The 24556-nt window shown below is 35.6% G+C and overlaps 3 protein-coding genes across 3 annotated transcripts in view; 2 read left to right on the top strand and 1 right to left on the bottom strand.

Moving 5' to 3' along the window:
- The window catches only part of LOC144441299 (short transient receptor potential channel 5-like), a 58047-nt gene extending 52223 nt beyond the window's left edge, over positions 1-5824 (top strand). Inside the window, exons 4-10 of the mRNA XM_078130856.1 lie at positions 860-1229; positions 1619-1761; positions 2177-2829; positions 3340-3538; positions 3922-4086; positions 4758-4799; positions 5190-5824. Coding sequence (XP_077986982.1) covers positions 860-1229; positions 1619-1761; positions 2177-2829; positions 3340-3538; positions 3922-4086; positions 4758-4799; positions 5190-5585 — 1968 coding nt within the window. The 3' untranslated portion in view covers positions 5586-5824. The remainder of the gene's footprint in view (positions 1-859; positions 1230-1618; positions 1762-2176; positions 2830-3339; positions 3539-3921; positions 4087-4757; positions 4800-5189) is intronic.
- A 2410-nt stretch (positions 5825-8234) lies between these two features.
- LOC144441298 (uncharacterized) lies at positions 8235-12802 on the top strand. The gene is made up of 5 exons (XM_078130855.1): positions 8235-8258; positions 11457-11512; positions 11696-11803; positions 12107-12209; positions 12605-12802. The coding sequence occupies exons 1-5, from the start codon at positions 8235-8237 to the stop codon at positions 12800-12802; spliced, it is 489 nt and encodes a 162-aa protein (XP_077986981.1).
- Positions 12803-15122: 2320 nt separating this feature from the next.
- LOC144441296 (CMP-N-acetylneuraminate-poly-alpha-2,8-sialyltransferase-like) lies at positions 15123-20679 on the bottom strand. Its single transcript, XM_078130854.1, has 7 exons — positions 20522-20679; positions 18031-18180; positions 17716-17860; positions 17119-17231; positions 16684-16773; positions 15942-16177; positions 15123-15485 (listed from the first exon to the last, which is right to left on the bottom strand). Exons 1-7 carry the CDS (start codon positions 20677-20679, stop codon positions 15256-15258), a joined length of 1122 nt encoding a protein of 373 aa, XP_077986980.1. The 3' UTR covers positions 15123-15255.
- Between the last annotated feature and the right edge of the window lie 3877 nt (positions 20680-24556).

Raw genomic sequence — 24556 nt, 5'->3', positions numbered from 1 at the left:
AGACACTTCTTAAATGCTAAATACCGAGCTTTTCTCATTAGCATAGATAATCTTTAATTTTGCTGACAATCAACTATAAATCTGTGTCCTGAGTAGACCCATGAGGGCGTAGTATCTTGCGATAAAAAATGCTCGACCGCTCAGGGGCGAGATCAGTGTAGCATAAAAATGCCATTCTTTTAGTTTAGGGGTGGGGGTTGAACCATTTTAGTTCTAATTCAACTGAAAAGGACTTTACATTGTAATGGGACCTGTTTTGTACCCCTGAGTGCAAATATTTCTAATATATGTCAAATCGCGAGAAATATAAAAATGTTCGTCTATAATACTAAATGCATGGCACTAAACTAAAATGAAGTGTCAATAAATGAGCATTGCCTCACAGCATACTGGCTTTACATTCACATTACTGCATACTTCTACATACTGATTTGAAAGTGATTGTGCTGTCTGAAACAACTGTCAATATTGGTTGATTGATTAATTTATTTTATCCATCCATCTATCTATCTATCTATCTATCTATCTATCTATCTATCTATCTATCTATCTATCTATCTATCTATCTATCTATCTACTTATTTATTCATAAGGCCCAATGGACGAAAAGTCAAGGTTCTCAAAGACAAAAAATACGTGCAAGTACCAACGTGTAGAACAATAGAACAATCCATTTTAAGTGTATAATAAATGTATAACGCATTCAAAACTAACCCACAAAAGTCCAAAGTATCCCAATAGCTTGTTTACAATAGAATGAAACCAATTTATTTTATACTCAGTCTGTATATAATAAGGTTGTATATAATATTAATTGATGCATACTGATTATTTATCGTTTCTTTCTAACAATATTTAGTTTGTGGCCCATCCTCACTGCCAACAGCGACTGGTAGAGAGATGGTACCATGGATTACCAAACTGGAGACGTCTCTCTCCACTACAGAAGTTCCTTTTCTCCCTCCTTGTGATTATGTGTTTTCCATTCATTAGCATGTGTTTCATCATATCTCCAAATGTTCGTCCGGGGAAGTACTTGAATACCCCGTTCATCAGGTTTTTGTGTCACATCGCATCTCAGCTGTTATTCTTGTTGATGCTAGTGGCACAGTTTGCAACACTCGACGATGTGGAGTCGGAGAGTGGTGATCCCGATGATCCCGATGACGAAACAAAAGTGAGACTAATGCCGTCACCATACGAATGGGTTATGGTTCTCTTCCTGATAGGTATGAATCTTCTGATATTGGCATGTCTATATATCACATACATACATACATACATACATACATACATACATAGTATCACATACATACATACATACATACATACATACATACATACATACATACATAGTATCACATACATACATACATACATACATACATACATACATACATACATACATACATACATACATGCGTGCATACATACATACATACACACACAATTACATACATACATACATACAGACAGACAGACAGACAGACACAGACAGACAGACAGACAGACATACATACATACATACATACATACATACATACATACATACATACATACATACATACATATCTTTAGCTCATGTCATTTAATATTCATGTTTGTATTCTCCTTTTAGCACTGACGTGGAAGGAGTTAAGTTTTCTTCTTAACAAAGGCTTCGCTGCATTCAGCGAAAATCTGCAATCCAAGTTATTTGATACTGTAACACTTGCGCTATACTGGGGATGGGTATTTTGCCAAGTAATTGCAATATGGCAGGTAAGATTAGAATAACTCATTGTGTTTATTAAGTCTAGTCATACAATCCAAGGCAATGAGTTGCCTAAGTATATAGTACTTGCACTGATCATGCAAAACTTGTAGTAACACAACACTACACCGTACAAGAACTGCTTCTAAATTAGTAAAAGGGGCAATCCTTTCTAGGATGTTCTGAGATTTGCATTTATTTGTAATCAAAGGAACTTCGTGTACGTATGTTTAAGCTTACGAGAGTAATTATAGCAAAACAAAAAACAAAATTCATGGACGTGTGATGATGCTAGTGGTGATAGGAAGACTTGTTATTATTATTTACTTTGGGATTGATGATGATGATGATGATGATGATGATGATGATGATGATGATGATGATGATGATGATGATGATGATGATGATGATGTTTATTTTAAGGTGATATTACATTCATCACCGATGGAATCACCAGAAATGTTTAGAAACGACTTCAACACAACATATACATCAACGGAATCCCAAGAATCAATAACTAGCATCGATACATTGGTTGAAGACATCATGCCTATAACTAACTACACAACGAATAATTCAACTTTCGGAGTACTTCGAAAAGTAGAGATTATCTTTGAGCGGGAAGACCAACTACAAGATGAACTGTTAACCATTTTGCGAAGTCGTTTCGGAGAAGGGGGTGACTCTGCCCACCGTGTCAGGCGAGCCCCAGCACGGCTGAACGTTGGCGGACAGTCAAAGAGGTTGAATGTAGATTTGTACAAAGATGCAAACGTCACGTTATCAAAGCTACCTGCTACACATCCCTTGCTGATTGGCGAAGCACTTCTGGCAGTAGCGAAGGTGTTTAGCTTTATGGGTGTTGTTCGTATGACCGTAGTTCATTTGCATGTAGGGCCGATGCAGATATCATTTGGTCGTATGGGAGGAGATATTGTGAAATTTCTTGTGCTCTTCGTGTTGATCTTGGTAGCGTTTGCAGTTGGTATGAGTGAACTTTACCACTCGTATACCAAGGATTTACATAGAGACTGTTTGTTGAGAAATGATAATCGCTGCGTTATACCATACAAAGAGTAAGTAAAATTGTATATTAATACTTAATACATCATACCATACGTTAGATTGAGTTAATGCTATAAGAGTATCAGCACCATATTTGTTACTGCACATCAACGTTAACTCTTGCAATGGAATCAGGGTTGGTGTCATCTGATATGTCGACCGAAGAGAAGTTGTGAGTTTACAGTGATACAAGTTGTTGTCGAGACTCGTAGCGAAGGTGTTCTGATTTTAAGACTAGCACAATATGAAGCAACGTATACACACATGATTTATTCGTACTAATTATATTTCAAATAAATTAACAGCTTTTACTTGAAAATCAAAATGTATTGAATGTAAAACAATAACTTACAATTTCTCTGCCTTTCTGTATATGTTTGCCTGTCTTCTCCCTGTTCCTCCGTCCCTGTCTCTCTGTTTCTCTGTGTGTCTGTGTCTGTCTCTGTCTGTCTGTCTGTCTGTCTCTCTGTGTGTGTGTCTCTCTCTCTCTCGCTTGCTCTTTCTCATTCCCTCATTCACAGTTTTCAGGCTTCTTTAGTCAGTTTATTCTGGACACTGTTCGGCATGACACCCCTGGAGAGTGTACAAGTAGACGTTGCCAGCCACTGGGTGACGGAATTTGTTGGTTACTTCCTCTTTGCAATTTATCATGTTATTGCCATTATTGCGTTACTGAATATATTGATAGCCATGATGAGTAATACGTATACACGCATAGAGGTAAGTATTTGTTAACATCATATATGACTATACAAACCGACTGTAACAAAATGTGGTAGCCTACAATGTACGTAGAAACGGTAACTCTTACAACAGAAATGGGGTTAGTGTCATCTGACATGCCGACCGAGGCGAAGAGGAGTTGAGCGTTTACAGTGGCACAACTTGTTGCCGAAACTCGTAGCAAATGCGTTCCCATTTTACGACTAATGTTACTGCACAATATGCATCAACATGTACACACATGATTTACGCGGCCTAATTCTATAATTTCAAACAAATTGACAGCTTTTAAGTTGAAAATCAGATTATGTCACAAGGTAGATGCAAATTTCAGTGTATCAGGATTGGAATATTTAAATAAACATAATTCTCGTCCCCAGGATGATGCTGATATTCAGTGGAAATTTTCAAGATCAACACTGTGGATGAGTTACTATGAGGAAGCGGCATCTCTATCGCCACCATTTAACTTGATTCCATCATGGCGTACTATCAAAAATGTATATGCCTTCAAAGTTCTCAGAGGAAAGGGAGCAAGAAAACGGGTAAGATATGAAAAAATAATGTGATAAACAGTTTTAACTGTCGTATGGTTAAAACGGCAGCACTTACTAAGCATTACTTAATTACTGATTATTGAAAAATGTGTGGAAATTGTAACATTATTTTGTGTGTAACTGACTTTTTATGTAACTCTAGTTGAACTCCACGTGGCCCAGAAACCATGTAGCGACAACAATTTCTGCTTCCGGTCGAATGTTTGCATTTATTAGGGGCCATATTGGATTTGTCACACAAAGATATTTTACTGTTTTCAGATAATCTACAACTTATGCATGAAATTTTAGAAGGAACAAATATAATTGATATAAAATTATATTTATGGTTCACTCACCATCTCATAACAATAAAGTCCAAATGTAAGGAAAAAAGAAACACTGCATATGTTCACACTGTGTAGTGAAACATGGATGTGTACCATTATCCAGTCAACGCAAGCAACCAATGAGATAGGCAGTCAGAGACCAAATTCCCACTGCTGATGACAGCAATAGATTATGGGCTATCAATGCGTACGAGCTGGTAACTGCATTATATTACCTGTTTTCAGCTACAGTTGTTTATGGTGCACATCAACAGCTTTGATGTGTTTGTTTAGTGTTACTCTTACTTTTGTAATGTTTAGTCTTTTAAATATATTCTGTTCTTTTTGCAGAAGAAGAGTATGAAAGTCAAAACAAAGGATAAAGAATATAAGGTGTGTGTTCAATTATTGTTATGAGCCAAATGTTTTATAAGTGTAACATATGTAAAAATAATAAATGTCTACTTACGTTTTGACTGCAGTTTCTTCAATCTTCATTGGTACAAAGCAATTTGCTTTCTTAAGGTAGAATACACCTGTGAATTCACATCATGGACCAACTTCACAAACCCAAAGTTCTTAAAATCTCTCCAAACCTTGCTATATGAACACTTGATGTTGGTCCCTTGGAATAATAAAAGAATTGCCGTGGTTCGCCACCATGATTTCAAGGAAATAGACAATCGTTTATTTTCCCATTGAGTTAGCTCAATATTCGGCGGCCATGTTGGATTTTGAAATGCATAATAAATACTTACATTAAGTGTGTCATTTCCATAACAGGAATTAATGCAGCAACTGGTCCAACGATTTATATTTGATAAAAAGGGCGATGAAGACAGCTCAGCTCAAGAAACATGGATGCTCCAATTGAAACAAGATGTCTCTGGATTTAAATACGATATGTTTGAGACTCTGGGTAGCCTTTCCAAGACAATGAGTAACATACATAAATCTGTAGATGAGAATGCTCCGGAAGAGGAAGGGCACATAGGAAGTGAATTTTTGAAGGCGGTAGAGGGCGTTGTACAAGAGGCAGAGAACGTGGGCCTTCCAATTAGACCTGATACGTTTACTACATTAGGACCAAATACGGCCCAAGATTTAGCATTTGCAGACGATGAACATGTCAAGGATACTGACGATGAAGATTACGATGAAGATGAAGATCAACTCTAATTACATAATTTCGATTTCAGTTTTTATTTAAATGCATACAAACAAGTATACTTACTTCTCAACGATTCCAGCGGCAATGCATACCCAAACCGGAAATATGGAAAACAACGGAAAATATAACTACATGAACTAGACACTCACATATATGGGGAAAAAATATATATAAAAAGTAAAATAAAAAATCTACCTACCCCACCTATTCTAAAATTGAGCGTAATCGGAACCACATAGTTTTTTTAATTAGGCTTGAACTATTTGTATAGTAGTTCAAATACAGACATAACTTTAATGTATTTAGGCGAGGGGACGAAATTGCCGAAATTTTATAAATGATGAATTTGTCAGTGACATAAATGATCCACCAAAACATGCGTATAGAACGACCATTTATCTTTTAGTTCAAAACACAAGATTTCATCTTTAATTTTTAAGACAATGACGACAAGCGCAAATATTTCCTCATTTTATTTCAAATCAAAATAACGTGTTATTAGAACAATGTCGAAAGAACGATGCAACATCACGGTTTCTTTTGTTACTTTTCATAAGCCATTTGTCCGGTAGGTTGAGTAATAAATCAATCAAAATTGCAGGAAACTGATTAATTTGATACTTAGCATTGAATGAAGTCGGGCAGCCAGATTATTTAGATTATATGAATAATTTACCGAAATTTAAGCCACGTTCATGTTGATGACATCATCAGCTATCTTCAAATAAGACGCCGTCTGCCATATTAGTAAAAGGGAATATTTTACTAAAATGCTAATCTTGTTGAATGCGTGTGTGTGTGGCAGTATATATATTTGTCTGTGCTTTTTCAATCGCTGCTTAGATGCTTGGTCAGTCAGAGATGTTTCAGAAATGTATTGCATGAAGCACACAAGTCGATGTGGTCAATCAATGTAATCATTGCAGAATAGTCGATATTACACCTTGTCATAGCATATGTGATATGTGTATTTCATAGATTAAAGGAAGTGTCCAGTCAGACTTATTCCTATCTTTAATCCACTTGTATTGAATACTGCTATCAACTTAAATATGATTTGGGGTAATAAAATATAATCTTGGCAACTTTCTCAACTTTGAAATCTTCTAAAGAATCCCTACTACACTTGATATGTTTTCAGCCATTTTGGAGTTTTCCTGCATGGGTTTGAGGGAAGACCTCTAATTATGACATCACGGATACACGGATCTATTTGCCTTCACAAAGAACATGATGTACGTTCACTGAAAACAGAAAAAAACCTAACTGGACCGTTCCTTTAAGTATAATATACATCTATCATATACACTTCTAGTACTTTGTAAGCTCAAGGTAATCGTAAAAGCGATAGTCATCTCCTAGTGAATCGTAACTCTTTAGGAAAGGATTTATTCCTAATTCAAAATGAAACATTTATTCAGAAAAATCTTTAAATCTTTCGTACTTTGTTTACCTCATCTTAAAGCTCGTATTTTTTGCAACTTTAATTTTCGTCACTTCTTTGTTTCAGAAAGTTGATAATTACGCTATAATAACAGTGTGTATACTGTGACAAGTGCAACGTTTGCATCCTTGTAAAGAAGGCACTATAACTAAATATAATTATAAATAACAACAAAAATAACAACATAAAAATCCATTTACTATTACATTTTTACTGCATTATACCAATGTTGTTGTATTTTTCAGTATAGTTGATTACCTCAGGGAATATATTAAGAAGGGTTAACGGTAGTCTTAGAAATTGAAATCATACATCATAGGGTAAAAGCTTTATCTTATTTTAATATTTTACAAAAGGTGATATATGTAATATACGTGAATATCTCCTGAGAATCCAGATATAGATAGGGACAAGCTATATTATTTTGTCATAGAAATGGTTATATAAACTAATAACTAACATGTGTATTAACGAGTAGTGTATAAAGTAATATTAACTCGGTCATTTATCAGCTCTATAATGAATGAATGTCGTAGGTCCGTTCATGCACAAATCAGTGATGTTACATTTGCTTGTTTGCAGATATCCATTCGTAAGGAGATCTCAGAATCTGAGATTCATACAGATACACATTGGCATATGTATGTATGTATGTATGTATGTATGTATGTATGTATGTATGTATGTATGTATGTATGTATGTAATACCTTGTTTAATTTGTTAAACACAACCACTATTTGGCATTTTACAATAATTTTAACTATCTTGATATTTTTAGTGTCATCACATTTTTGCATTTTATCGTTTGAATATGACCAATGTTAGTTCTTCAAACTAGCTAAATGCTATTATATTAATATATAACTAATATAAGGTATTTATTTTTGTTGTTTTCCATCCATGGTACAATAGTACGACAGAAAATATACTATAAAATTAATTTTACAACCCGATAATATAATGTGTCATACATGTTTAATTAACAGTTCCATTTTTGTCATCTTTACCTTGTTAGTTTGCAATATGACCAGGTCATCAAAATCAACCATCTACAAAAATATACATTAAGTATAAAATATTTCACTCTACCATTTCTTTCAGTGGTCTCAAATATTATCTTAAGTAACGTTAAGTCAATTTTCTTGTGTACGTATATGTACCAAAACAAAGCTTACTAAATTAAAATGAAAGTACTGGGCCCTTAAGCGAGATATGGCGCTAACGGGATTCAGTACGGTATGTAGTTTTTGTATTATTGTGCATGTTTTGTATTGTACAGATATATAATTAATCAAGTGTGGTTACACACCTTTTTGCAAATCTCATTGTACATTCTCATCCCCATATCAAAATACATGGAGGTACTCAGATTTAATGATAAATTTATCGGATATTTAGAAAATAGCAAAGTTGTCGTTTATACACTGGTTTTATTGTTAGACAAAATGTGACAGATGATATCGTATCTCACAGACTATGAAGTACGTACAAACTGAGGATGTGAAGGGAAAATACATATTATTTGCAATTATTACATTTAAAAAATAGTGCTCCGTGTGTCTGTTATTGTATGTGTTTCACAAATTGTAATCTTTCTTACTAAATTGTGATTTTTTTCAAGCAGCTAACTGTTAATGTACTATTTAAATGTCTCCTTTACAAAACAGAGATCATGTAGATGACATGTGTAATAAGCGTTATTTCACAACATTGACAATGTCTATTTCAAGGGCAAATGCAATCAAAGTGAACTATCTGCGTTTAGTTAGAAAATCTCCCATTCTAGAGCAATAATACATTGAATGACACTTCTGGGCAGTGTTATTCTCAGAGAATATAAAGAGTGTGGTGAGATTAGGTAACGCAAATTTGATTTGGATGTTCCTTTGAAAGCCAAAACGTATTATACTATAATATTCTACATGTATGATGATTCCTAAAATACATACATAAACAGTTTTGGACGATTAGGATTCTTACATAAACATTTGCTAATTTTAAATTCAGTACGCCGACTCCTAGTTTTATTTGCGACGCCGCTTCAAAATCGTTGCTTGATAGATTTAGTTATATTTGGTGACAAGAATCGAAGAAATTATTTTAGTTAACTATATGTACTAGCTATGTTTAGTCATTATGATATCTGTGCAAATAAAATATGAGACCGTATTCAGACCGCATTGTTTCATTATGGTGGTGGCGGTGGTGGTGGCGGTGGTGGTGGTGGTGTGTCTGTATGTATGTATGTATGTATGTATGTATGTATGTATGTATGTATGTATGTATGTATGTATGTATGTGTGTGTGTGTGTGTGTGTGTGTGTGTGTGTATCTGTGTCTGTATGTGTTTGTGTCTGTCTTTGTCTATGTGTACTTAAAAAGTCGTCAGCACAACTGCAGGAAAATTTGAACGAATATCCGAAACCTCGATGTGAAACTATTCTAGTGCAATATCAATGTTAATGTCGATGTGCATAAATATGATTACGTACAAATCGGCGGTCTTCTTGCGCTGTAGAAACATTTGCTAGCACTATATGAAGTTCCTTCACATTGGGGTATTATGCTATTACTATCGAGGAGTCTGTATGTTATGTCTGAATGCCTATTAGATCTAAAAATTGCTGGCTTCTTTATCTTACATATATATTCTGAAATATTATATAAATATCAGTGTTCTTCAGAAGTTAATTCAAAATATCAAAACCTTGATGTTTCTCTTTGTGCGGTTTCATGTGTTTATGATCGTTATGATTTGAACCCTATTTTACGACTTACACAGGTTATGACACACAAGCAGTTCAAAGTTTTCTGTATAGCATTCGGCCTGTCTTGGTCGACCATCCTCATGTTGTACGACATTTCATCGTTGATCACACTGGCTACAAGGGGATTTGTAAATTCACTCTATCACATGGAGAAACAACTGCTCTACATGTACATGGAGACTACAAAATGTCTTAACAAAAGGTGACTGAAAAATGATACAAGGGAACGTTTTGCTTTGTCTTTATTGAAAGATCTGTTAAAAGAATACATTTTATTCATAGCAAACTGTATATACTTTTTTGTTATATAATCTGACTTTCTGTGTAATTTAATAAAAAAAAACTTATGTAGTATAGGAGACATTGGTGCTGCATTCACCATGATTCAACTTGTGAAATATAAACCTCGATTAGCGAATTGAAGCTATTATGTTACACCCATTAACCAACGTTTGTCATTTCAGTACTGAAGTAATAACGTTTCTCATTTCAAACTAAAGAGTGGGAGATTCAGTTTACACATATCGGTGTCATTTATCATGAGCATGAATAATAAAAATAGAAATGTTTTACACATCTGCCAGCTGTCCCCTATCGCTGCATATTTGATTGACTAAAATTTTAGGAACTATCTAAAGATGATGTTGTCACAAGTCCTCATCAAATACTCTTTACTTGTTTTTCTTGTTTTCTGGCAGTTGATATTACATATTTATAAATAATATCATTGTCCATTCAAACAATCAACTTTACACTCCTGACGATGCTGACGAGACATCGGCGAAACTTTGGGATTCGCCTTCACGAAGTTTTTAACTCTATTAGTAGATATGTGTATTAGCAACTATGAACTCGGAGTTAACGATCATTTATTCTAGATCTCTCGAATTAGCATTATGATGTTTAATTTCCGGGTACAAGCAGATAAATCAATAATGTGGTTACTCATATTAAGTGGTGAAATCATGATAACGAGAATGACTTTATTAATTTAACTTTGGTATTTAATAACTGAAAACCGTTTACACACAAGTAACAGAAAGACACGTCGAAAAAAGTATGATCGGAAGGAAGAGGTAATGATATTTTGCTGATTGTATCTTAAGATGTAAAATCCAACAGATCAGTACATCTATGAATATTTCATTGAATATGACCACTTCGAGGAGAAAGTTGCCACGTAGTTCTACAGAAAATATGTACTTAATTTGCTTCGTAGTGCTGTGTTAATTGTCATTCGCGTCAGTTACTAGCTTTACTTGTCATTCGAGTCAACGTACTTGGTTGGAGTGGCTCATCTACGTAGATGTGCCTCATCTGGTCCTTGACATAGATCTCTGAAAAATTCAAAACCCGTTTATGCATTTATTCCAAACTTTTTAACGTATTCGACGAGGTGAGAATATTTAGCAGCAGGAAATGTAATCGCTAGTGACATTTGTTTAGTTGTCGACTACCAGATGTGATGAAAAGTAATGTTTTTGTTTTTAAGGACATTATATTTAACCAATATTGGAAACGGTTGTGCCTAATAGTTATAATTTCGTTCCAATCACTTGAGAGATATTTTGATTAAGACTACTCGTTCTCTTTCTTAGCAAAAATTCTATCTGTTGTATTCAAGAACAAGCTTTGAAAATTAAACTCATTTGAATATGCTGTCCAGGAAATACGAACTTCTCGTCTTAACTTTGATGATGTTGATGTCAGAGGTGAAAGGTCGTGAGTATATGTATATTATATATATACATTATATATTCAAATGCTAATGACAACAAAAATAAAAAGATATAACGACACTTTACCAGTATGTCAGGCGGGGGGGGGGGGTATATAATATAATATAATATAATATAATATAATATAATATAATATAATATAATATAATATAATATAATTTCAAAGTAGTGATGACAAATGTTATCTTACAGACTCTGTACCATCAGGTGATGGAGCTGATGCCTTCTCTAATATTAAAGATACCTGCAATGGTGAAATGGCTAAACGATCATCGTGAGTTATATTTAACATAAAGTATTCCTTTGTAAAATGCGTATAGATGATAAGATTATATATGGCTTTGCGTGCTGTAAAACATCATATCATATCATATCATATTATATCATATCATATCATATCATATCATATCATATCACATCACATCACATCACATATCATATCATATCATATTATATCATACTTTATCATACCATATCATATCTATTATTGGCTTCATATAAAAAAGGAAATATAGGACCACCTCCCAGTAGCTTATGGTTGAAATAAACACTTCACTATCACATCTTTCGTCTTCAGGTACAGTTGTTCCTCTGGCATTGCGCCTGGTGGCACAGTGTGCCTACAAGAAAATATTCTGAAGTATATCAAAGATTCTGCTGACCAATTTGGAGAAGTACAGGTAGGGTTCATGTAATATTTACAACCCAATCATGTAATATATACAATATCATCAAAAATAAATTCAAAGTATACTTAGTATTTATGAAAATCAGAGAGAACATGTTCTTCAAAACACCAAAATATTATACCTTTCTTCCCGATTGTATATAATTAAACGTGTTTATTGGTTTGTGTGTGTGTGTGTGTGTGTGTGTGTGTGTGACGTATGGGCCACCGTAGTAGAAAGGTGGCTATTGCAATGCAAAGTCGGTTTGGCTCAATGGCAAACGGAATTGACTAATCTCGAATTTGCAGGTTCATAGTAATTATAAAACTGTCTTGTATTTGAAGCGATGGTAAAGTCTTAGGAGTACCGTTCAAATATACAAAAGGCCTTATATGTCCTATTTTCAGGTAAATTCAATTGCTGGAGCCTGTCATTCTACCCCTACATATCATTACAATGGAACAGCTGTTGATTTCCAAATTAAGACGGACAGTCCTTTCAGCAGTTGGATGAAATTGTGTGCCGTTCGTGGCGCTGTTGAAAATGTAGGACCTGGCGACCCTGGTCACAGTACACACACTCACTGTGCCTTCAATCCAATATAAGAAAAATCATCGCCACAGTTTTGAGGTTACGACAGTGGCAAATCAGCTACAATGACGAATTTTAAAAGAAAAAGATATTGAATTTCTAATACCAAAATGATAACTTGACTTTTGGAGGTGAACCTTACTTGCTTTAACTGCTAGAAGTCAATACAAGTCATCATTGTACCATTAGAAATGCAATACTCTTTTGTTGTAATCATTTTCTGAAAATAACGAACAATGGAATTCATGTTTGCATGGCTTGCTCAGTTTGCCGAAACAAGACGTAAATAGAAATAGTATTACCCGCATTTCGAACCTTTCATATTTTCCGAAAATATAATTAGATTTCCTTTTGTGATTATGTGGACACTACGGGAAAGACTGCATCAAGTGGAATGTTTTATGTTACACACTCAATTGTACTGAAATAAAAGTGCATAACACATACCAGCGTTTTAAACACGCCATTCTTTTCAGAAGAGGAAACTGAAATTCATTTTGTTTCTAACATGAACATAATGTGTGTGAAATAATCAATGACCAAAGAATGTCGTGTAGTTGATGACATGTTGTGTTTACATACTCAGTTTCGTCGAAACAGGATGTACTGTCTTAGGAATGCCTTTCTTACAAACAAGGGGCCTTGTTACGCGATATCTCTTTAATGATCTCAATTGTTGGAGCCTGTTACAGACCTTCACATAATAAAACGTACTCTAATTCCAAAAGTAAACTTTTTTTGTATAATAATCATGCTTGTGTACACCTGCAGTATATACGTGCGAGACTAAAGTTATAATGGCGTTTTCAAGTGTACGACTTGCTCCAGTGCTTCGTCGTCAAGGAAACAAGAGGTATCACAATGACGAACTACAAAGTATACTAAAAATAAAGTTCTTAATCTCCGACCAGCCCCTTCCATCTCTACAATTGTTAGACAAATTTGATTGGCATTTTCCTAAACCAATCACAAAATTTAAATATGACGTAAATGAATACGCCTTCTTATCTTTGGCAGTGTAGTCACCGTGTCTTACAAGTGCTCTAAACCCCAGACCGCTATAATTTATCACATTTTACAACGCATCAATCACTTTTTGTTATTTGAATTGTTGACATAAAATCTACATCCGGGTTTGAATCCTGCAACTCGTGTGCACTGACCGAGACCCCTTTGTCCATACGTCCTTAACCCCAACAATCGATCATAATTAATAACAAGTTCACCACGCTGAATTCCTGTGTCGTAGTTGTGAAGTTAATATCGGTCTTCAAAAATATCGACCTGGTTCTTTGCCTGTAAGGTACGCCGTGACGAGCGCCCTCACACATCGTATCTGACGGTCTATCGGTTCTCTGCTGGCCAGTCATATTGAACCGTTAAACCCAGAATTCAGGCAAGAACCCTACGAAATGAGTCTTGAATGAACATTGCAAAATAAACCAGACATCCCAAAATCATCACAATTCAGTTTCTTCAAGTACAGATTTGGATTAAAAACGTGATTGTAAAATTTTAGCTGCCTGGCAGAGTTATGCAAAAAGGTCATCCAGAACCTTTGAAATGAATGATCCAGGCCTATGTAATCAACTGATACGAAATCCTGGGCTTAAAACTATTTAGTACATTTATTCAAATATTTGGCCGTGTTGAGAGAAACTTTAAACAACCTTTAGCTTGTCAAATGTGGTACAACTTCGTTTCGGCCCTAGATATCAGTATGCGAAGTATTGCGCCGGATCAGAGCGCGGCAACTCTTCAGCGACAAATTATAAGACATAGAGTTAGATACATCGAATTCGTCTTCAACAATTCAATTTTTTAAAGAATTCCACAACCTGAGCAATTGGACATTTGAAGTCAGGTGATTTACAGTAAATTTGTGTAGGTACACAAATAAATGGTATAAATTATAATCAGACGTTGACAATGAATTGAAAGGGAGGGGAAGAGCCTCCTTTGTGTACTGACGTGTATTATCAGTGGTTCAGAATTTGAAGTGTTTTGATACACTTGAGTATTATACAGCCTGTCTGCTGGTTAAATCTGTGACATCTCCACAGTCACAAATAAGGATACTGTATTGGGATGATAACTGTTCATAAAGCGAGAAATGAAGCTCAGTTAGAACTCTCTTTGTCATGTCCTTCACCATGGTCCCTCTAGTGTTGTACTGTCTTTACTTATTTAATATTTACACTTTTGTAAAAATAAAGGTGACAATACAATAGTCTTTGATAAAAATAATTTGTCTGATTAGTTGACCGTTCTTTTTACATCAGGCAAGTCCAATCATCTACGTATATTATATATTAGTAATAAAAAGTCCTTATAATTTTCCCTTCTCCGAAAAAGACACCTGCCGAGTTTAGTGGCAGTATAGAGCCAGAAACGACTCGGACGAATACTTCATCCTGCGTCTATCGATATTAAACACACAAAATTGGGATTCCTCTTCGATGTGTGATTATGGTGACGAAGCACATTGTTCAATGTGAAGTTTCAACTCTCCTTGTTGGTGTAGTTTCATCAACAAACTGAACTCTTCAGGCATTCGATGGTTTATACTGGATTCCTTAAGGTCGTCTGTGTAATGGAACGGGATTGGTTGTCCTCGTGGGTTGTACGTGAACGGCCAGAATCCGTACAAATGAACTTCTTCACATAACATCAATGCCATGGTCGTTAGATACAAACCTGTAAAGAAGATAACAAAAAGGTGGTTTGTTTTATTGGATTACTTCATTTGCTCTCACACACATGTAATAAAAGAGTTTGGCTCTATCATCTATGATTCGGCACAAACGAAATTGTATCATCCAACTAGAACGTATCACTGCTTTCAATCATAGAACAGGATAAACATTCATAAAGTATCACTATTAGCTATGATTTTCGTGAATTTTGATTAAACCATGTGTATGAATGAAACAAACGGGAATACTTAGTATTAAAGTACCCGTCGACCTGCCCAGTGTCATTCCTGGTCAATGGCGCCCTCAACGACATGATAACTTTGCTGTTGTCTTGAACCGGATGCCTACTATGTATTTAGTAAATTTTACATGTGGTACCAAAGTACCCTCAACCCTAACCCTAACCCTAGACCGGGATATCGACGAACTTAAGATAAATAAGAAAAGGTCAACGTACCAGTTGAAATTGTACCCGTAACATTATTTTTCCAAAATTGTCTAACTGACAGTATATGTTGAGGATCAAGAAGTACTGTTTCTATGGTTAATGGAGTCTTCTTCAGAAAATCCATCACGAATAATGACCATTTTAAACCAGATGCTCCACCCGTTGGTATAGCAACCAAACCTGAGTATTCAGCAACAATATTTTGGAAAAAATGTCTCTCTTTTCGATTTGACAACTTGTTATACCTAAGAAATAAAAAAAAAAACTTGAAGATATACTGTTATCATGAATCACAGCACAAAGCAAAATACCATACGTTCTAATACACACGTGCACGTGCATTTTATTCAAATACATATCTGTTACAAGAGAAAATGGGAGTGAGATGAGAGACAGCCTGGCACATATACGGAGAGCGAGAGAGAGGGAGAGACAGAGACACACACCGAGTCAAGCAGGCAGAAAAGTGACCAGAAGACAGAGAGAGAGAGAGAGAGAGAGAGAGAGAGAGAGAGAGAGAGAGAGAGAGAGAGAGAGAGAGAGAGAGAGAGAGAGAGAGAGAGAGAGAGAGGGGGGAGGGAGGGAGGGAGGGAGGGGAGAGAGAGAGAACTTGAAAGGGAGTAAAACTTTTTGTGAAAGTCTAGTGTCCAATACTTATATTTCACTCCATCTAGTGTCATAATAGTTAAGTAAGTAATCAGTCTTCGCAGCTATCGTTAAACATTAGGTCAATCTACTCGGTAGTACTTACCTTATCCATATAACACTAGGGTTCAGTGTACTCAGATTACTACGATGACCTGCATCGACTGAAAACTGTCCGAGTGGTTGTAAATTACACCTATAAACAACGACAAACGAGGGAACATCATATCTTATGTTGGCTTATGATGTAAATACATATTAATATTAAAGTGTTTCTTTTCTGTCATTATTGAATGGTCGATTAACAGAATGGCATTGTGAGAGATAACTGATATACACTATGCCGAGTTATTGTTGTTGTTGTTGTTGTTGTTGTTGTTGTTGTTGTTGTTGATATTTCTGTTGCTGCTATTCTTCACGTGTAACATTATCTTCTTTTGGATTGTGCTAAATACTTTGCATGTAAATTGAACACAGACAACCAGACTTGTTTAGTGGTCTCAGAATTGAGTAAAATAGTAGCGACATAAAGGGATCTTACCGAAATATGTAATCAGCGTCGTCAATCTGCTTTCCACATCCACTGTTTAGTAGTATCCCTGAGTTACCAACAACGTTACATTTGTTGAATCGTTTGTCGTCTAATGGATTCCTCTGTCAAAAAAGGGTGAGATACAAAAGAAGAGATCGTGAAAATCAACTAGTCTACATGGACTGTGGAACGTCGTCGGTTATCTGAACCCTGGCCCAGTGTAACCTATACATCGAATATCTTTGACAACTCTTGCACTACAACGAGCAACAAGTTTGGCTAGTACGTCATTACACAGTAGGACGCCCTCTACGAGGTAGTTCTCAAATACGACAAAATTATGAATAACCTTTACCAGATATTACCTGTAAAGACATTGTCAGGTAATCTGAATCCTTAAGAAATGTCTTTAAAATAACCAGGAAAGAACGTGAACATATTTGAAATGATAGCTGGAATGATCGAGCGACTTAGATTCAATGACCGTATAATTAAAGTTGCTTGGAGGGCGTAGTTTTTGAATTCAAACCCTTCAACAAAGAATTGATTTTATGATGGTACTTAATTGAAGCAGTCGTTGAAGATGAGAATTAAATATCTACAAACCTGTAGTAGATGGTTGTATAGATCCTTCCCAATAACGAACGTCTCATTTTGTCGCCGTGGAAACTGTCGCTTAGCACCAATGTGAGCAATCTCTTGTGTGAGAAATATGAATTGGTTAGATATCACGTGAGTTTGCAGTTGGTTCCTGAAAGTGACAGAACACATGAGTAAATAAGTTACTCTCTTGTGAGTAAATTGATGTTGTTAATTGACGAAATTGGAAATTTAATTCTCTTGCATTTCTGGAATTTTAAATCAACCCTAAAATCAAGATATTTCAGTAGGTCAACCGGTCTTTCACTCGTCAACTCTTACCTTAATTGTGTACCATTTGTTTTATGTTGCTGTGACGGATATTCTGACAAAGTTTGATAAAGGTGTCTCAGTTCTTTTATATGTTCATTCAGGTCATCGTCATCACAAAAGGTCACGCGAGATTCTTCGAGTTCCTCTTTCTTGTATTGCCTAAACAAATTTGAAAATAGCGTAAAATGTTACGCGACTGAAAATTAAAAACAACGAGAGGGCGTTATACAGAGTGTTTCTGTCATACATCAGGCATTGCGACGGCCAATTTCCGAAGTTTACATTTGACTTGGCGCATGCGTTGCATATTAAATAAAGCACACTGTCTTTGTCTCTGTGTATGTGTCTGTCTGCCTCCCCTGTCTGTCTGTCTGTCGGTCTGTCTGTCTGTGTCTGTCTGTGTCTGTCTGCATCCCCTGTCTGTCTGTCTGTCTGTCTGTCTGTCTGTATGCCCCCCCCTCTCTCTCTCTCTCTCTCTCTCTCTCTCTCTCTCTCTCTCTCTCTCTCTCTCTCTCTCTCTCTCTCTCTCTCTCTCTCTCTCTCTCTCTCTCTCTCACAGCTTCCATGTTTCATCAATGTAAACTTTACATGGCAATTCAACTATATTGTTAATTCATTCTGTTAAAGTGTGGTTTTGTTCAAAACACGAAATTAAAAATCGGAACCATTTGTTAATAGTTCTGTTTAAATAAAGAAGTAGGTGAGGGGTCAGTATGAAAGGTACCTATCATCAGTAGCTAAGTTCCTCACAATGTAATGTGTGCGTACCAAACATCATTTGATGTTGATTTTAACATTTTATATTGACAAAAGTCTGAGTGATTGACTCGGATACAGTACTTTGATTTTGGTGTGTATAACAACAGACAAGGCAGAGACAGTTTCAACGACGACAAAATGAGACGTTTCTTACTGTACAACCATCTACTACAGTTTTGTTTTGTAAATATTTAATTCCAAACGCCAACGACTGCTTCAAGTACCCTCATAAACACAATTTTTGTTGAGGGACTTGAATTCAAAAACTCGGCCCTCCAAACAGCGTTCTTTCTTTTCTGTGGTATAACAGCTATTCAGTGTACATGTAGTGATTAGGTAAAGTAAGTAATGGCGAAAACGACAGCACCATCCAGCCACCGGCACTTTCACACATCATGTCCCTGTATTAAATGAAGATAGAGACGAGATACCATTGTGCTTACGTGAAGACTCATTTGAAAGTGTTAATAATGGTTGAGTGAATGTCTTCTAATTCAACTACACCATTACAAGTACCTTGAAGTAAACGTCCTATTCATTGCCAACGCAACCCAACACAACAATGTATTCATACAAAGAAAAACGTCACAGTAAGTAAAAACTTCCAGTGAATACCGTATCCAAATAATTCTGACTTAAGACATCCGTTCCATAAATAGTTCACATTGAAGAAATCTTAAATTGAATGACAAAGCAAAATAACCACTAGTAAAATGGATCTCCACAATGTACGTGTTGGAACTCTGAGTCTTTATATTTCACTTGATAGAGTGAGATTTACTCATTGAAGATGGTAGTAATAGATGATGATGATGATGATGATGATGATGATGATGATGATGATGATGATGATGGTGATGATGGTGATGGTGGTGGTGGTGGTGGTGGTGGTGATGACGACGACAATGATGATGATGATGATGATGATGATGATGATGATGATGGTGGTGGTGGTGGTGGTGGTGGTGGTGGTGGTGGTGGTGGTAAGGAACATGCTCACTGAGTGAGTATGTAATTAGGCTTTTACATTGTGTGTAAATCTAATTAGAACGCCAACTGTTACACTGCGGTGACAATGCAATTTAAATGGTACATTTTCTTGCGCAAAACAGCGAACTTTTTGTCAAAGTTGTTTACTTTTTCTTTGTTTGAATTTTAAATATCGATTTAGTTTTACATGTACATGTGTGATTATGTCAATGAACATTTCCACAATATCGTGATAAAATACAATAATGTAAAGACGCAGAAATGAGATATCTGCGCATGTCCGTTTACTAATTTGAAAGACGACACCCCTGTGCTGCTCGTAGTATACTGTATGTGTTTCATTGACACTGGGGTGGGCGTTATACGGAGGGGTGGGTGGCGGGTAGAGGGAGTGGCGGGTTGAATGAGACGGGAGCCTTACACGTTTTCATTCAATGAATGAAAGCATGTTTTATACGTACGGACATGTAGGTATCATGGCGGTATAAGGGGTATACCTCCGTCCAGGTGTAGATATGTTTATACATTTGTACAACCGTGTTCACATATTACTAAAGTTCTAATGGTAAAATGAAAAAAAGTACATTGGTTAGAAACTAGACTTATATAAAAAAAAATGCACTTGAAAGCAATATGTCAGACGAAGAAGCCCTTTCCAAATGACGTTATAGGTTAGAGCAAGAATAACATGGAATTGGTAATTACTAACCGTGCCACCAAAGGTCAACATTTGAATGCCGAAAATACTTACCTTGAATCATCGCCCTCATTCTCATCAATAAAGAGGGATCTTGGATGAAATATTTTCAACAATAGAACTATAGATATACAGAGTATTGTCAGATATGTAGTTTTTCTCTGCCTTAGTGTCAAAAGACTTCGAAATCTTCGTGTGGAAAATGTGTACATTGCATCGCTTTCTCTTTTCCACCATCTTGTATTCTGCTTAATTTGAATAACAATAGGTTTATTGTAGCCAAGTATTCATTGTGACGTTGTGTTACGTAACCAAACCTTTAGTATTGATAGTCAACAGAAGAAACAAAAGTGCAGTGCAGTCTTTTCAAATGGAAAGAGACTTGTCGACAAAAGCTAAATTTGTATTTCATTCCGCCGAGACAAGGTGGTACCAATAACTGTTCGGGTGGCACATTCACTGTTTTAACCTTTATGCAAATGAGTTCTTTAAATGAGATACGCTTATAGAATCATTTGGATGAAGCCAACATGTTTAAGCATCTCTGATATTATCTTTATTTCAAGAATAATCCCAAATAAAAATAGAGACAACACCCCGTATACATACAGTGCAAAGCCTCTGGAAGAATTACATGCAATCACAACGGACAGGTTTCAACCTCGACAAAACAAAGGCGATAGATTATAACACAATTAAGCTAAGTTATAGGTTTAAAAAAAGTCGCCTCAAATCCTGACCCAATGTGTACGTTTCCTAATGACGTTTCATAGTGGGTTAAACAGCTTTATGTGGATATGGCTGCTGATTGATTGATTGATTTTATTTGGCAAAAAAATATTCGGAAAAGCACAAACTAAAACGAATATACAATATGGCAGCTATCACATTTGCATGAAAGACGAAACAGATACATCACTGAATACCTTTGCCAAGGATGACACAAAAATGTTTTAACAACTTGTTTACTAATGAACATTATTAATGGTTTTGAACATAATGATTATAATATAAAACAGAAATCAGTTTACATGGTGCAATGTCTATTTCCAAGTATTAATCGTATAGTCAGGTTCCATAAATTTATCATATTATCTTTATACATGTACTTCAGAGATTAAAATCATCATCGGTGATATCGAGTTTATTTATATTTACTGGAGACTTCAACACATTAATTTACAAATAAGCCCGTCCATCGTGACTTCCATCCTGCTCATAGGCCCTTATATATAAATATGTATGACGTGAAATCAGTCTTTGGTCAAGAAACAAAACGGCGGACCTGGTCTAAGATAGATGATTGTAACTGTGTGGTGAAAGTTGTAGAAAATCACTCCTACATACGCTAGATATATGCTGTGTACCATTTTAATCGTTGATGGTTTGACACTTGTTGAAATCAGAAAGACCTTCGTCATGAGTCGTATGTTAATCAGTTGACACATACATACACACATACACACACATACATACATACATACATACATACATACATACATACATACATACATACATACATACATACATACATACATGCATGCATGCAGGCAGGCAGGCAGGCAGGCAGGCAGGCAGGCTGGCATACGTACGTACGTACGTACATACATACATACATACATACATACATACATACATACATACATACATACATACAATGTTCATTAAAATACGCAGACAAATAGAGTACAAGACGGACAGACAGGATATCACTGTCAACACTTACTTTTCAATTTGTGATACACGATTCATAATCAAGATAAAAAACGACAGAATTTCATATATATTTACCACTTTAATAACATCATATTAAAACATTAAAATAAGAATACTACATACAAGACAAAAATTAAAATCGCAGCCAATGGGTTTCCTCTTCAGTCTTAGATAAGTAAAATACAAATACGTATCTGTTCACGGAACGTTGACGACATAAAGATTTCATGTATATATATATTAAAAATGTGTTGCAAAATAGATATTGATATGTATCAGACATAATGGTACTACTGACATCTTGAATTTATGACGTCAGAGAATACAGATGACAGCCTCCAGCCAAGGTCACGTGTGTATACAAGTACATGTAGCTACGATATTTCTTTCACCAACCATAACCGTCATGCCATGTAAACTGTTCAGGTTTGAGGTTTTATGCAATGCCAAATGTGACAGGTCAAAAGTCTGTAAATTTGATTTGTATCCGAAATACATGTCTACCCCTATAATAATACCACTGATAGGAATGCAAAGTAGTATAAATATCCACAAATCTGTGCCTTGAAACATTTTGCCGTTGAACAAATGGGCATTTTGGAGCATTCAGTTCAAGGTATGAATGTACTTGACTACTAACATCAGTGAATGATAGTCGTGAATTAATTTAAAAAAAATAAAATGTCATCAGCCAGATTATTTCGATAAAATTTCAGTTCATATACAACACCAAGTTTGATAAAGGTGAGCTTATAAATAGTTAGGAAACAATATTCTGGGTGGAGTGGAGGTATCGTTCACCATATGCATGATTACAGAATTCAAAAATTGCACAGTCTCATAGATAATGATAAACTTACATTGCTGATTTGTCGATGGATTCGAAGTCTTACGTCACGAAATGGGGAAGGTCCATGGTCACTTGATACGAAAACCATGGCCGTGACAAATCTGATGTAAACTTATATACTAGACCACTAAAATTGAAATATCGATCTCGAATAAGTGTAGATAAAATTACAACCGGATACTATATTTATATCGTTTTACTGTAAAAAAAAAAACATAGTCCAATTTGTTTCCTCTTCGAAAACCTATATAGCTATACATCATGCATTTTACTGCTGAGAAAGTATGAGACATTACAACAAATTAAATTTCAATGTTCTCACATACATATATCTTACAATTTTGAGTTGTGTGGGGAAGTATCTGGTATATCACACGGATACTGAGAAACACAAACAGTATGCATCACGAAAGTACGAGATTATTACCTACAGTAAAGACTTTCTATACTAACAGTTTCCGGCAATGACGTTCCATTTGAAATCGAGTCATTTGACCTTGATTGTCGGCATTTTAGAGGTCATCAGCCTCGATTCGCACTGCTCCATATGTCATTAAGCTTTCCGAATAAATTAAAAAATAATGATCTGCATCCCTCTTCTACATAAAAAAATCCACTGTGAATTGGTCAAATGGAAAGTTGGCCAATCCTGCTGGACATTGTCCATTTATATGAAATAAATACTTTACTGACTTCATTTGGTTTCTTCATAATGTACATAATAGTAAGCCATCAAGGATATTTTAATATCTACTTCAACTACATTTCAAGTCTCCATGTTGACTTATATACCCAGGAAACTCCATTCAACTACATGTGGTTTAAAAAATACATAATTGATGGAACGGTGTATATAAATGCATTGTCGTAAATCACAGCCTCGTTACGGTACCGTCCACTCATAAAAATACACTCTGGCTTGTGAGAATGAATGTGGCATGAGAGTCGTTTATCCTGGAACGAATGTATTGGTCAAGGCAGGTAGTGGACCATTTTACAGTATACGGTATCTACATACAGCCCGTTTCAAGTTACCGTTCACCTGCCCTGTATAATACAACTATGCAGAAACCAATAAGAAACTGCATATTCTACACTAAGATAGAAAGATCGCAATTTCTTGCTACATCATTTAAACGAACTGTAACTAGACACAATGACAGCCACGAGGGCGCCAATCTTTTGACGTCTGTATTTGATGTCTGTTCGGTGGCACTTTAGTTCATTTCATATGGACAAAATGTTGCAAGAAACATTCAATCTTGCTATCTTAAAGTGTAGCATGTGCAGGTTCCTATTGGTTTATCATTGTATCAAACAGAGCCGGAACGGTAACTTCAAATGGGTTGTATGATCTCTTCCTCCACAATCTCCAAAGATCTTCTCCAAACTAACACTCACAACAAATGACAGTCTCACTCGTGTCATAGTCTTGTTCTTGTTATGTTTCTGTACACGGGGTTGGGTGACATAGATGGCATAAACCACTGGTTTAAGAAGTCGGCAGGATACCTTACACAGTA

The sequence above is a fragment of the Glandiceps talaboti genome, chromosome 10 (genome assembly GCF_964340395.1).
Source record: "Glandiceps talaboti chromosome 10, keGlaTala1.1, whole genome shotgun sequence".
Lineage (NCBI taxonomy): Eukaryota > Metazoa > Hemichordata > Enteropneusta > Spengelidae > Glandiceps > Glandiceps talaboti.
This window is presented reverse-complemented; position numbering and strand designations above follow the sequence as displayed.

What these genes read in the sequence shown, in the direction of transcription:
- LOC144441296 (XM_078130854.1), bottom strand. Translation starts at nt 20,679, where the DNA reads ATGTACACATTTTCCACACGAAGATTTCGAAGTCTTTTGACACTAAGG. An exon ending in AATGAGGGCGATGATTCAAG is followed by an intron (nt 18,181 to 20,521) that starts GTAAGTATTTTC and finishes AAATTTGTTTAG; the next exon opens with GCAATACAAGAAAGAGGAAC. An exon ending in TACGGGTACAATTTCAACTG is followed by an intron (nt 15,486 to 15,941) that starts GTACGTTGACCT and finishes TCTTCTTTACAG; the next exon opens with GTTTGTATCTAACGACCATG.
- LOC144441298 (XM_078130855.1), top strand. Translation starts at nt 8,235, where the DNA reads ATGGCGCTAACGGGATTCAGTACG. An exon ending in CGCTAACGGGATTCAGTACG is followed by an intron (nt 8,259 to 11,456) that starts GTATGTAGTTTT and finishes TATGCTGTCCAG; the next exon opens with GAAATACGAACTTCTCGTCT. An exon ending in GAAATGGCTAAACGATCATC is followed by an intron (nt 11,804 to 12,106) that starts GTGAGTTATATT and finishes TTTCGTCTTCAG; the next exon opens with GTACAGTTGTTCCTCTGGCA.